Genomic DNA, 12,276 nt, shown 5'->3' with positions numbered 1-12,276 from the left:
TGTTCGAGAAGCGATCGCCAATCCTGAGCAACTTTGAAACGTTCTTGGAGGCGTTTGCAGAAGCATTTGGCGAGCATGATAAAGTTCGATGGGCTACAACAAAGATCCGATCGCTACGACAAGGAACACGCTCTGCATCAGTCTATGCCTCGGATTTCAGACAATTGGCAAGTGACATTAATTGGGGTGAAGAGGCGTTGGTGAGTCAATTTTATTGGGGCTTGAAGGATGATGTGAAGGACTTGCTGTTATCTCTTCCTGATCCTCAAACGCTCAACGAAGCTATTAGCCAAGCTGTAAAGTGTGACAACCGCCTATTCCAGCGTCGCCAAGACCAACGTCCAAGACACCAAATGACTCGTTACGACGTGACTATGTCTGCAAATAGCTTAAACTCACATTCAGAGGCAACAGACATGCAAATCGACACGGCGCGTGTCCGATCTCTTACTCTAACAAAGAAGAAACGGCGTATGGAGGAAGGGTTATGTTTGTACTGTGGAGAAGAAGGTCACAAGGTTGGAAATTGCCCAAAGAAGCAAAATTGGCACCCTGTCAAGACTAGAAGTGCGATGATTCCGGAAAATGACGACGCCCAGCCACAGTAGGAACCGTGCGGCTGGACAATCTAATATCACGACAACAATCAGGTTCCTCCTTCTCTGTCCAACCTGCCCGTTGTTTTACAATTCCTTTGTTTTTAGGCCCTCAAAAACAAAAAACTTTAGCTTTATTGGATTCGGAGGCATCTACTTGTTTTTTAGATGAAGAGTTTGCTAAACGCCACAAGATCCGTTTAGTACAGAAGTCCAAACCTGTTCACGTAGAGGTGATAGATGGACGACCCTTATTGTCAGGCAACGTTACCCACGAATCAGAACCTATAGAAGTGGTGTTTAAGGACCATAGTAGTCACGTTATTTTTAATATTATTAGAACCCCATCAAGTCCTGTTATCCTTGGTCTTTCTTGGTTAGAAGATCATAATCCGTCCATTGATTGGAGGCTACGAAGGATAACATTTCCTAAAAAAAATAATAATAAACCTGTTGGTAGAACCTACATGAAGAAATCCATGTTTATTGGAGCGAGAGCGTTCCTAAGATCGTCCAAGGAAGGCGCACCATTTGTCATTTATGCAGCTCCAACTAGCGGCAAGAATATCTCAACATCGAATATACCAGAGCAATATAGGGATTTTGAAGACGTATTTCAGAAGAAGAACGCCGATATACTGCCGGAACATCGACCATATGATTGCGCCATAGACTTAGAGGAAGGAGCACAACCACCTTTTGGTCCAATATACAACCTATCGCAGACGGAGTTGGCAGAATTGCGGAAGTACATCGATGAGAATCTAGCCAAGAATTTTATTCGACATTCAAAGTCGCCAGCTGGAGCACCAATCCTATTCGTGAAGAAAAAGGATGGCTCACTGCGGATGTGCGTGGACTACCGAGGACTCAACAAGGTGACCAAGAAAAATCGCTATCCCTTACCTTTGATCTCCGGCCTCTTAGATCAACTTGGACGTGCAAGGATTTTTACAAAGATTGATTTAAGAGGAGCCTACAACCTTGTGCGAATCAAAGAAGGAGATGAATGGAAGACAGCCTTTCGTACAAGGTATGGCCATTTTGAGTACAATGTCATGCCTTTTGGTCTTACCAATGCTCCAGCGGTCTTTCAGCATATGATGAACGACATCTTTCGAGAGTACCTCGATGACTTTGTTGTCATCTATCTGGATGATATTTTGATATTTTCCAAGAATGAAGAAGAACATGAGAAGCACGTTTGTTTGGTTCTTGAAAAACTATGCGAATGAGGACTCTACGCCAAGTTGGAGAAGTGTCAATTTTACCAGAATGAGATGGAATTTTTGGGCTTCATTGCGACTATAGAGGGCTTGAAGATGGATCCAAAAAAGGTAGAAGCAATTATATCTTGGGAAGTTCCGAAGACGGTTAGAGATGTTCAGTGTTTTCTTGGATTTGCTAACTTCTATCGGATCTTCATCAAGAATTATTCTCAAGTTGCTGCACCACTCACGCGTCTAACAAGCAAAGACAAGCTCGAATGGGGATCACAAGCAGCAAAAGCATTTCAAGATCTCAAGACGGCATTCACTACGGCTCCAATCTTGGTACACCCTGACTTTGCAAAGGCTTTCTATTTAGAGACCGATGCTTCAGATTTTGCTTTGGGAGCTGTGCTTTCACAGATGGGCATAGACAAGAAGCTTCACTCAGTTGCGTTCTATTCACAAAAGTTCTCTGCTGCTGAGATCAACTACGAGATCCACGACAAAGAGCTGCTTGCTATAGTGGATGCCTTTCAAGAGTGGCGTCACTTCCTCGAAGGAGCTGCACATCCAGTGACTGTTTATACGGACCACAAGAATTTGGAGTACTTCATGACAGCTCGAATTTTGAATCGTCGTCAAGCTCGATGGAATATGTCTCTATCACGATTTGACTTTATTATCACCTACCGCCCTGGAAAACAGCAAGGATTATCTGACGCATTATCGAGGAGATCGTATCTTGCGCCAAAGGCTGGAGAAGCAGCGTTTGATCAACAATGTACAACATTGTTGAAACCAGAAAAATTCAGGATTTTTGCTACTGTTGCAACTATCGATGACGGCTTCCTCAGCGAGGTACGTACTGCGACCATTGAGGATTCTATAGCTCTTGACAACAAACAACGTGTCGATAATGACAAGTTTAAGGTGGAGGGAGATCTTCTGTATTTTGAGGAGCGGTTGTATATCCCGAAAGGACCAACTCGACTCCGAGTACTTCAATCTCGCCACGACTTTCCAGCTGCGGGACATTTTGGATTCAACAAGACTTAGGAGCTCATTTCACGAGATTTTTGGTGGCCCCAAATGTGGAAGGATGTGAAGGAATTTGTCCTTTCTTGTGATGTTTGTTCAAGATCCAAGATCCCTCGACATCGTCCGTATGGACTTCTCCAGCCATTGCCTATTTCGCACCGACCATGGTCTTCAATTTCTATGGACTTCATTACGGACCTACCGCCATCGAATTCATTTGACAGCATCTTTGTTGTGGTGGATCGATTTACAAAGATGGCGCATTTCGTACCTTGCAAGAAAACATCGTCAAGTGAAGACACCGCAAGACTCTTTCTTGATAACATATATCGTTATCATGGCCTACCAGATGATATCGTGTCGGATCGAGGTACTCAGTTTGTATCCAAGTTTTGGAGGTCTCTCTTTGAGATATTGAAGGTGGATATTAAGCTCTCTTCGGCTTTTCATCCTCAAACTGACGGTCAAACGGAGCGGGTGAATCAAGTTTTGGAGCAATATTTATGATGCAGCATCAACTATCAACAAGATGATTGGACTGCATATCTACCGCTTGCTGAGTTCGCATACAACAACACTCTTCATGCGTCAACTCAACAAACACCATTCTTCTCCAACTACGGATACCACCCCAAGCTCGATTTATTGAGTTCTTCAGCAAATAACAACCCAGCAGCTGAAGGATTTGTGAAGCAACTATCGGAGGTTCAAGCGACGTTGAAGCTTCAATTGCAATCTGCCCAAGAGAGTTACAAGGCATCTGCAGATAAATATCGAAATGAAGGGCCTACTTTTAAAGTTGGAAGTAAAGTATGGCTTCTTCGACGGAATATCAAGACCAAGCGGCCATATGACAAATTGGACTATCGGAGATTAGGGCCATTTGTTATCGAGAAGCAGATCAATCCGGTGGCATATCGTCTGGAGTTACCAGCTACTATGAAGGTACATCCAGTCTTTCATGTGTCTTTGTTGGAACCTTATCGAGAGTCAGCTTTTCCCCAAAGAGTACAAAGTCCGCCACCAAGTATCGAAATTGAAAACCATGAGGAATACGAGGTGGAAAAGATACTAGATTCACGGCGTAATAGGAGAAAATTGGAGTATTTAGTGCATTGGAGTGGATACGACATCAATGAACAAACGTGTGAGCGTGCCGAAAATCTTGCCAATGCACCAAAAAAGGTACAAGAATTTCATCAACGATATCCTCATAAACCTAAGCCGATTCAACGATAGCTTCTTGCTGAAGCTTGCTCATCAAGTAGCATAAAAAGAGGGGAGGGCACCTCCAAAACCCATAGTTCGATAGTGTAGAACTTTGTTAGCAACTATAGTTTGCTCTCATCATTTTAGCCTTTGGACATGGATAGTCAAGATACTACACTTGTTATGTCATCTCAAGCGACTACCTCACGAAGACGATCGCGAGATGAAGAGCCACCTGCACCACGACGACGTCGGAGGATACCGAGCAACAGATCGCTAGTAATTGTATTTGAGGTCGAGCCTGCCTACGACGGTCAGCCAGAAGGTGTGTTTGGAGGACAGTTTCACAATGAAGACACAGAAGTCCACGCTTGGTCAGAGGTTGAAGGTGTTGGTCACTACCGTTGGCTCCAAGGGCCGATGAATCATTTGCCTCGCGAACAACAATTGGAATTCATAGCGGATATGATGCGACAGATTTTCATTTTCTTGCGTTGGTATTGACTGATAAAAACATTGCTTCTTGGAGACCTCGAAGTTAGAAGAGGAGGTGATGTCATGGACATACATTGGAAGATTCTTCGAATATTCTTCTAGAATATTCTCTAAAGATTCTCTTAGAAGGTTCTAGAATATTCTGATAGATTCTAGGAAGTTGCTCGAGAAGTTTCCTAATTAGTAGAAGTTGTTGGAGAAGCATCCTAGTTAGCGGAAGTAGCTCGAGAAGCTTTCTATTCAGTAGTATATATAGGAGTCGAGGGTGAAGGGTTCTTCAGTCTCGACAACACATCTTTTGGAGTTCTAGCTCACCTTTCTGGTGTTGTTCTTGTACTCATCTGTTTAATCTAGTTCTGCCACTTCTTCTTGAACTTCTTGTTAGATTTCAAGTCTGTATTTTGTGTCCGTGACACTCTGGTATCTTCATAATATTCAATAAATAAAATTTTATAACTCTTGCATCAAGTTCAGACCTCATACAATTTGATATCTTTGCATAAGCAATGCATTAAAAATTCCTCATGTATAAAATATAAGATTTATTTCTATTCTATGTTTTTTTTTGAAAACATTAATGTAAGTGCGCTTGTAAGAGAATTATTTCTTTTATACACCGCATTTACTACAATTTTTGTCTAAAATGCATATCTAAGATACTAAGCATATAGCATATTCTTTGCCATTTCTACAATGATTTGATTTACACTTTTAGCAACTCTATTTTGTTGTGAAATATAATGAATGGAGGTTTGTTTTGCAATATCTTGAATCTTTAAGAAATCATCAAAATACTTTGATAAGTATTTATTTCTATTTTTTATATGCAATTCATTAATCTTATATTCACATTGTCTTATTACAAGTGCCTTGAATTTCTTAAACCTTGAAAAATACTTACTCTTGGATTTGAAGATGAAAATCCATATCTTTCTTAAAAAATCATCAATTAATATGAAAAAAGACCTTAATGCTTCAATTGATGGCATTCTCATTGGTCTACAAATATTTGAATGCACAATCTTTAATAATTTGCTTGCCTGGGTTGCAACTCCATTTTGAAATGAGGCTCTTTGTTGATTACTTTAGATACAATCTTTACAAGTAAGAAGCATGGCATTGTTGTATGATTATCTAAGATTCAAGCCATTTACTATGGATTGGAATTCTTTCATGCTTTTAGCATTCAAATGACCAAGTCATCAATATTAAATATCAAATTTATCTTGATTATGTGAAAACTCAACAAATATAATTATTTCAATTCCGTTCACCTTTTTAAACTTGATGAAGTAAAAGTTGCCCTCTCTAAAGCCCTTGGCAACATCATTCCTACCCAATATCTTTACAAAGTAACCATTCTTATCAAATTGCACCTCACAACTATATGAAATTTATTTATTTATTAAAAATAGTTTTTTTTTTTTTTTTTTTTTTTTTTTTTTTTAATTTTGGATATATGCAAGTTATCCTTCAATCCAATCCTCTTGGTTTGTCTTTTCACAACAATCTCTACTACAATAGAACCCATTTCAATAGCTTATATCATGTCATTGTCTTCTATAAAAAAAAAATTGTACCAAAATTTCTTCATACGTATTAAATGAATACTTGTATGGAATCATATACTTGGTGGTACCCAAATCAATAATCCACTTAGATATGGCAGCCATAGACATACCTTCACTTTCCATGAATGCAAAATTATTTTTTCTAAATTATTCATGTACATTGTTGGCACTTTTTCTATTTTATTTATTTATTTATTTATAGTAATTTTGTACAAAATGACTTGGTTTTTTACAAATAAAGCAATTTTTCATGTTGATTAGAATAACTTTTCTTGCCTCATCTTAAAAAGAGAGCCAAATCTTCACTTTGACATTCTTTTTCTTTCTTCTTTGTTATTTTATGGACAAATCTTACCATCACATAGTGCAATGTAAGTTCTTTTAACTTGATGGACTTCAATACCATAATGAGATAGTTGTAAGACTCGAGAAGGCTCATAAGTAAAGTCATGACAATATCACATTTTTTTAAAAGCTTGTCAACAATTGCTAGTTGCTTTGCAAGAATCTTTATATTATTAACATGTACCATGAGGTATTCACCTTCTTCCATCTTGCAAGTAAAGAATTTCCTCTTTATGAAGATGATGTTGGATAAGTTCTTGCTTTCATATATATTATAAAGAGTCTTCTATGCTTCTATTGGTCTTTTACAAGAAATGATATGAAAAAAGTTGGCTTCATTCAAATTGGTGGAAATTATGCCAAAAACCTTCTTTTCATATCTTTTGAATTCCTTCCTCTTTTTAGCATTTGTATGTATATTTTGAGATTCTTCACTTTCATCTACAATGTCTCAAAGATCCAAAGATGCCAATAAAAGCTCCATTTTTACCTTTCAATGGTAAAAATTGTCCTCTCTAAACTTTTCAATCACTTTTAAACCTTCATCCTTGCTAAAAGCCATATCTAAGAAGAGCTCTATCAAAAAATATCAAAAAAAGGAGTCTCTATGTACTCAAAATCACCAAAATGATTTTATATTAGCAAAATCTCAAAATACCCTTTTTTAAATAATTGAGTGTTTTATCACTCAAAACACTCTCAATTTAAGTTTTGAAGCTTCTAACAAGTACATACACTCCAATAAACCTTACTATCAAGATCTTTCACTCTTTTAAACCAATTATTTTACAATACATACAAGATAAGTGAAATAACTTCAACAATACAAAAAAATACTATTAAGGTTTTTTTATAAGGTCTTAAACTCACAATCCTAGGAGTTAAGAACCTATAAAGCAATGATAGAGATATATAAGACCAAAATTAGCACTTCTTCATGCCAAATCTTACCAATCCTAATATCTGTATACACTATAAGATCTATTCCATACAAATACAACCATTAGAGAATGACATCAATTTACTTGAATGGCACAACAAAGTGTGTGTGGATTCTTAATTTTTTGAAGAACTACAAAAAACAAGATACAAGTAAGTAGAAATTAGAAATATTGCGCACAAGAGAAGTGTGGAATGAGATGCCTTTTACTTCCAACATCCTTTACTTATAAGAGGATTTTACATCTATTATAGTTAAACTTCATCTATAATTATTTTCATCCATCTTTGCTTCATTCAACTAAATCATAGATTTTTCTTAACCTAACTACCATTTGAAATCCTAGACACCACATTAATAATATATCTTCATCCTTTTGCTATTCTTTAACCATCAGCAACTTACTTAAGGTAATATCTTATTCTTACTTTAACATTATGTAGGGTCCAAAATATGCAATTTATGATACATGATTTTGTGTGCTCTTTATGTCCAAAAAATAACACCTGCACCAAAAAACAACAATATAACAAATATAACAACAACAGCAACAACAACAATATAGCACAATTAAATCCCCCCTCCCCCCCCAAAAAAGGACAAACAAACAAACAAACAAAAATATACACAGTGTTTTGCAAACTCAATACCTTGAATGAATAAAAGTGGCAATGAAAGAATGGAGACTTTATCCAGTATTAGTAGGTTATTATGCAGATGCTGAGAATTTTGTCAGACTCTAAGCAAAGCACCCTATCTTTCTATGGAGGGAGCGAGGGAGGGCACTGAGCTGATCTAAGGATGCGAAGAATCTGCAAAGCATGGTGCCATCATCCTACAAAATCCTATTTTTTAGTCCGCCCGCGAACTAACAAACGTAACCAAGGAGGTCTAGATTGCCACGGCACTGCTTGAGGGAGGAAGGGCCATGGCGTGTCTTCGTGTGTTGCGTGCCTACGCCAATTTTGACACTACCCGCATGCTCTTGTCGAAGTCATCACGTTGTTGTTCTCCCTCTCCGACCGCACTTGTGTGTGGTAGAGTTTTGGAACCAGATAGGATATCTAGGTTTGTTACGTTAGTTTCGGGTGCCAGAAGCAGTGTGAGAGCTGGCTTGAAGCGGAGTTCGGGTGGAGTCGTTGGAAGCTGGGATCTCTTTGTCTCTCCCAAATTGGATGCTGTTCGATCGAAGGTCTCTGTTGGTGACAAGCACCTTGCAAGCAGTGGAGTGCGCCATGTTTCTGGGATCGGAAGAAGTTGCGCAGAGCATGGAGAGATGGGGTCAACTTCAGCGGTTGCTGCAAATGGTGGTGTCGAGACTGCAGCCAAGCCCCGCCGTTACGCAGTCCTAACTACAGGTGCGATTGTTCACTCACTTGAATTGCTGGACTTGTAGATTTCTGCAGCGTGTGAAACTGCATTTTTATTTGTTCGTGTTCGTGTTTGTGTTTGGGTTTTTATTATTTTGGGTCACGTTGCTTCGAAGAGGATTTCTTGTTTTAGGCGTAATTGTGCAACAATTTGAGTTGAAGGCGTTGAATTCCAACTTTGAGCCCTAGTTTCGTCCGTGTCAGGGATGTGGGTAGTCTTGTAGTTTCCCTCACCTGGTTGCATTCCATATACGTCTGTGAAGGCTGGTGGTATCAGGATATGGTGGAGGGATAGTGAAGAGCATATTGGTGGATTGCTGTGCTATAGTTAGAAAGAAGGTTGATGTGAAATTCAAGTGGTGCCTTTAGTGCCATTTTAATCAATGCAACTCTTAGGTTTAATTTTTGTTCTTAAATTCTTTGTAGCTTCTAGGTGCTTCGAAAATCTACAGTCTACGTTGGTGTCAATCTTGGGCTTCTGTAGAATATGTTTGCAATGCTAGCTGAGGAAACGTTGGTATACTCGAGCCATGGTGTAATAGTGCGTGCTTCAACGGTCGGAACATATAAATTCTCCTGCCGATTGCACTCCATCATTGCTGTGTTCGAAAATTGGGCATCTCCCTATTGGATCCCTTTAGCTATAAAAAAAAAACGAGCTTTCACTATTTCTATGCCGTACCTAAGTCTTAGAGGTGGGCTTGCGTACGTATCAGCAGTAGTAGACTTCTTGAGGTTAACATTGAGAACGTCTTTTTTTTCTGAAGATTGATGTTGATGTTGTCACGAGGTTTTCATGGCACGGCTAGAGAGTCCCGATTTATAGCTCTATGCTTCTAGCGTACTTAACAATCAAATTTGTAGACTCAATTCTTGAATTGGAAGTCTGAATGCATCTACGAGCTCACAAATGTACGATTAGTTCTATACTTTTCATATGAGCTGGTCTTGCAATAGGTCATGCGCCCCCGTATTGCGTAGACTCATACGGTGGTTATGGCCCGATGTTCATCGCGATGCTTAGCGAACCTGGAGAAGTATGGGATGAGTATTTTGTTTTGGAAGGTCAATTCCCAAGCCCTGAAGAGCTGCAGATGTACGATGGATTTGTGGTTACTGGGAGTCGGCATGACGCTCATGGTGACGAGGAGTGGATAGAGAAACTATGCGGAGTTCTTCGACACATAAATTACATGCGGAAAAAATCCTTATGTGTGTGCTTTGGCCACCAGGTATTAATTCAAGTCAATGTCAATTTTTCGTTATGTATTGAATAGTCGAGTTGGGTAAAATATCGTGTGGGGTTTCACGCAACCTGCAGGAACGTTTTGCTTTTTTCGCTCACGATGCGATTCTTTTTGGATCGTGTGGCTCTCAAACGTATTAAATTCACTCCCACAGGCTGGGCTGCTGTGTATATGCCTGATTCCAACGACCAGAAACAGCACGACCCGGAAAGACAGCAATTGAACTTGTGCATTTCTCCTCTCTATCTGAAGACATCATGGAGGTTGGCACTGCGGGTTTCATGCCTCGGATGCTATCAATACCTTCAGAATTGGATAACACACGTGAACGTCAAGCCGCAGGTGCTTGCAATGGAGATGCTTGATGGGTTTAATAAATTCCTTGTTGTGTACAGGTTTTGAGTCGTGCTTTAGGAGGAAAGACGGGGAGAGCACCCATAGGTTGGGAGGTGGGATTGAGGGAGATAAGCCTTACGAATGCATTTTTCTCCAAATCATATGCAGCTGGGGTCCCACCTAAATTGAAAGTATTGGAAGTGCATAGAGACCAGGTATGGCAACGATTTAGTTCTTTTTTCCGAGGGTTTCAGTTGGATCCATAGGTGTGCTATGCTGAAGCATTTTTTTTTGAAGCATTAAGAGTATTTATTTATTTATTTGTGGAGTATGAAAAGTGGTTACGTGTTACAAATGGGTGCTAAGGAAATAGATAACACTTTCACAGGTTATGGAGATACCTCCAGGAGCAGAGCTTCTGGCATCATCAGGAAGAACAGGAATAGAGATGTTTGCGATGGGAGAGCATGCACTGGCTATTCAAGGCCATCCTGAGTTCTTTGAAGATGTCGTCGTTGACCTCCTTGAGGGGCGCCTTGCTCCAATGATGACAGTAAGAGTCGCTCACAACCTTTTCTTTTGAATCTTGAGATACTGTTCACTATGTCGCCTCTCATTATGCACGAGGAGACACACCATTCTAGATACATATAAAAGTGGAAATAGAATAATGAGCATTATCGTCTTGTCTCATAGTAAGCCCTGGTGGTGAGGGTATTGTGCAGGAAGCGGAGAAAAAGTTAGCCGAAGAGTCCTTGAGCAAAGGGAAGCCAGACCAGAAGACATGGTATCAATTGTGCAAAACATTTCTGAAAGGGCGCAATGAATAATACTGGTGCCAAGGGTATTCCACAATCCCGAGTCTCAAATTCATGGAGGTACAATCATTTGTGGTCAATATCTATGCAGACTCTTACTGTCATCATTGGGCGCAATGAATAATACTTCTACCATCTAGAATGTTGCACATCTTAATTTTTTAGGGGATCTTCTAGACGCAGCGTTCCACAGAGGTTGGTGCGATTGTCTGGTATGTTGCAACTAATTAGTGTAAGGACTATCAATAGGACTAGGTTGGCTTATATCTGTAGACCTTTGATGCGTCTGTTACTGAAATTGATCGGCATTTGGTTCCGAACTTGAAAGATTTCCAGGGTGGAACGGAGATCAATCTATCAAGTTATTCAGTTATGAACTAGGCTAGATAACAGCATATCTATCTATATATATATATATATATATATATAAGTCCACAATCAGGTACTCAGTCCTTCGACAGTATAACAATGACAGCTTCAACAGAGTGTATCACTACAGTAAATCCGCCGGGTGCATTTTATGTTGTTTGTGTGATCTACCTGTTCCATCGCCCAACCCACCTGCTGATCATCAGGTAATACTCAAATTTCAATGCAACTTTTATTGGAAAATTGCTAGGGACTATTGTTCCGATGGTCTAGTTGACGGTGGTTGTTAGCAGTGTATCGACAGAAAACTTGAAATATCATATCCAACAGTGAAAACTTCAATCTTTTCATATCCTAGTAGGAAGATACTAATGCGTTTCAAATGACTCATTAATGGAGTGGCAATCCTTTTTTGACAATTAGATGGTAGAAGAGGTGGATTTTGTGACATTTCAACCTCAATTCTTATCATATGCATTATGCTTCATACCCAATGCATCATTCATTGATTTCATTGTATGAATTGTAAGCAGTTGTATTAATAAATCAAATTTTCATCGTATTTCATTATTCATGTGAAGTTATATGTTCCTTTAACTAATTTTATTTGTTAGATTTTTTTTTTTTTTATCCATATCTTTTATCCACATATAATATAATAAACACCAAAGGGTTTTTTAGAAATGAGATATGAAAAGTTATCTCATACCAGAAATAAGATTGATATTATA

General features: G+C 39.1%; 1 protein-coding gene across 2 annotated transcripts; it reads left to right on the top strand.

The window, feature by feature from the left end:
- The first annotated feature begins 8,092 nt into the window (after positions 1-8,092).
- Positions 8,093-11,704, top strand: LOC112285930 (gamma-glutamyl peptidase 5). 2 transcript variants are annotated; one of them, XM_073535855.2, is made up of 5 exons: positions 8,093-8,763; positions 9,733-10,007; positions 10,418-10,573; positions 10,747-10,911; positions 11,084-11,704. In XM_073535855.2, exons 1-5 carry the CDS (start codon positions 8,334-8,336, stop codon positions 11,186-11,188), a joined length of 1,131 nt encoding a protein of 376 aa, XP_073391956.1. In that variant the 5' UTR covers positions 8,093-8,333; the 3' UTR covers positions 11,189-11,704. The 2 variants fall into 2 exon arrangements, with proteins under 2 accessions (XP_073391956.1, XP_024383093.1); XM_024527325.3 differs by having other exon boundaries at positions 8,260-8,763; positions 9,841-10,007.
- Positions 11,705-12,276: the final 572 nt, after the last annotated feature.

The sequence above is a fragment of the Physcomitrium patens genome, chromosome 8 (genome assembly GCF_059467195.1).
Source record: "Physcomitrium patens ecotype Gransden chromosome 8, ASM5946719v1, whole genome shotgun sequence".
NCBI lineage: Eukaryota > Viridiplantae > Streptophyta > Bryopsida > Funariales > Funariaceae > Physcomitrium > Physcomitrium patens.
The sequence above is the reverse complement of the archived record's forward strand: the minus strand, read 5'-3'. Positions and strand labels throughout refer to the sequence as shown.

Coding starts and splice junctions, on each gene's coding strand:
- LOC112285930 (XM_073535855.2), top strand. CDS start 8,334: ATGGCGTGTCTTCGTGTGTTGCGTGCCTACGCCAATTTTGACACTACC. Junction 8,764..9,732: donor TTACGCAGTCCTAACTACAG/GTGCGATTGTTC, acceptor GTCTTGCAATAG/GTCATGCGCCCCCGTATTGC. Junction 10,008..10,417: donor GTGTGTGCTTTGGCCACCAG/GTATTAATTCAA, acceptor TGTTGTGTACAG/GTTTTGAGTCGTGCTTTAGG.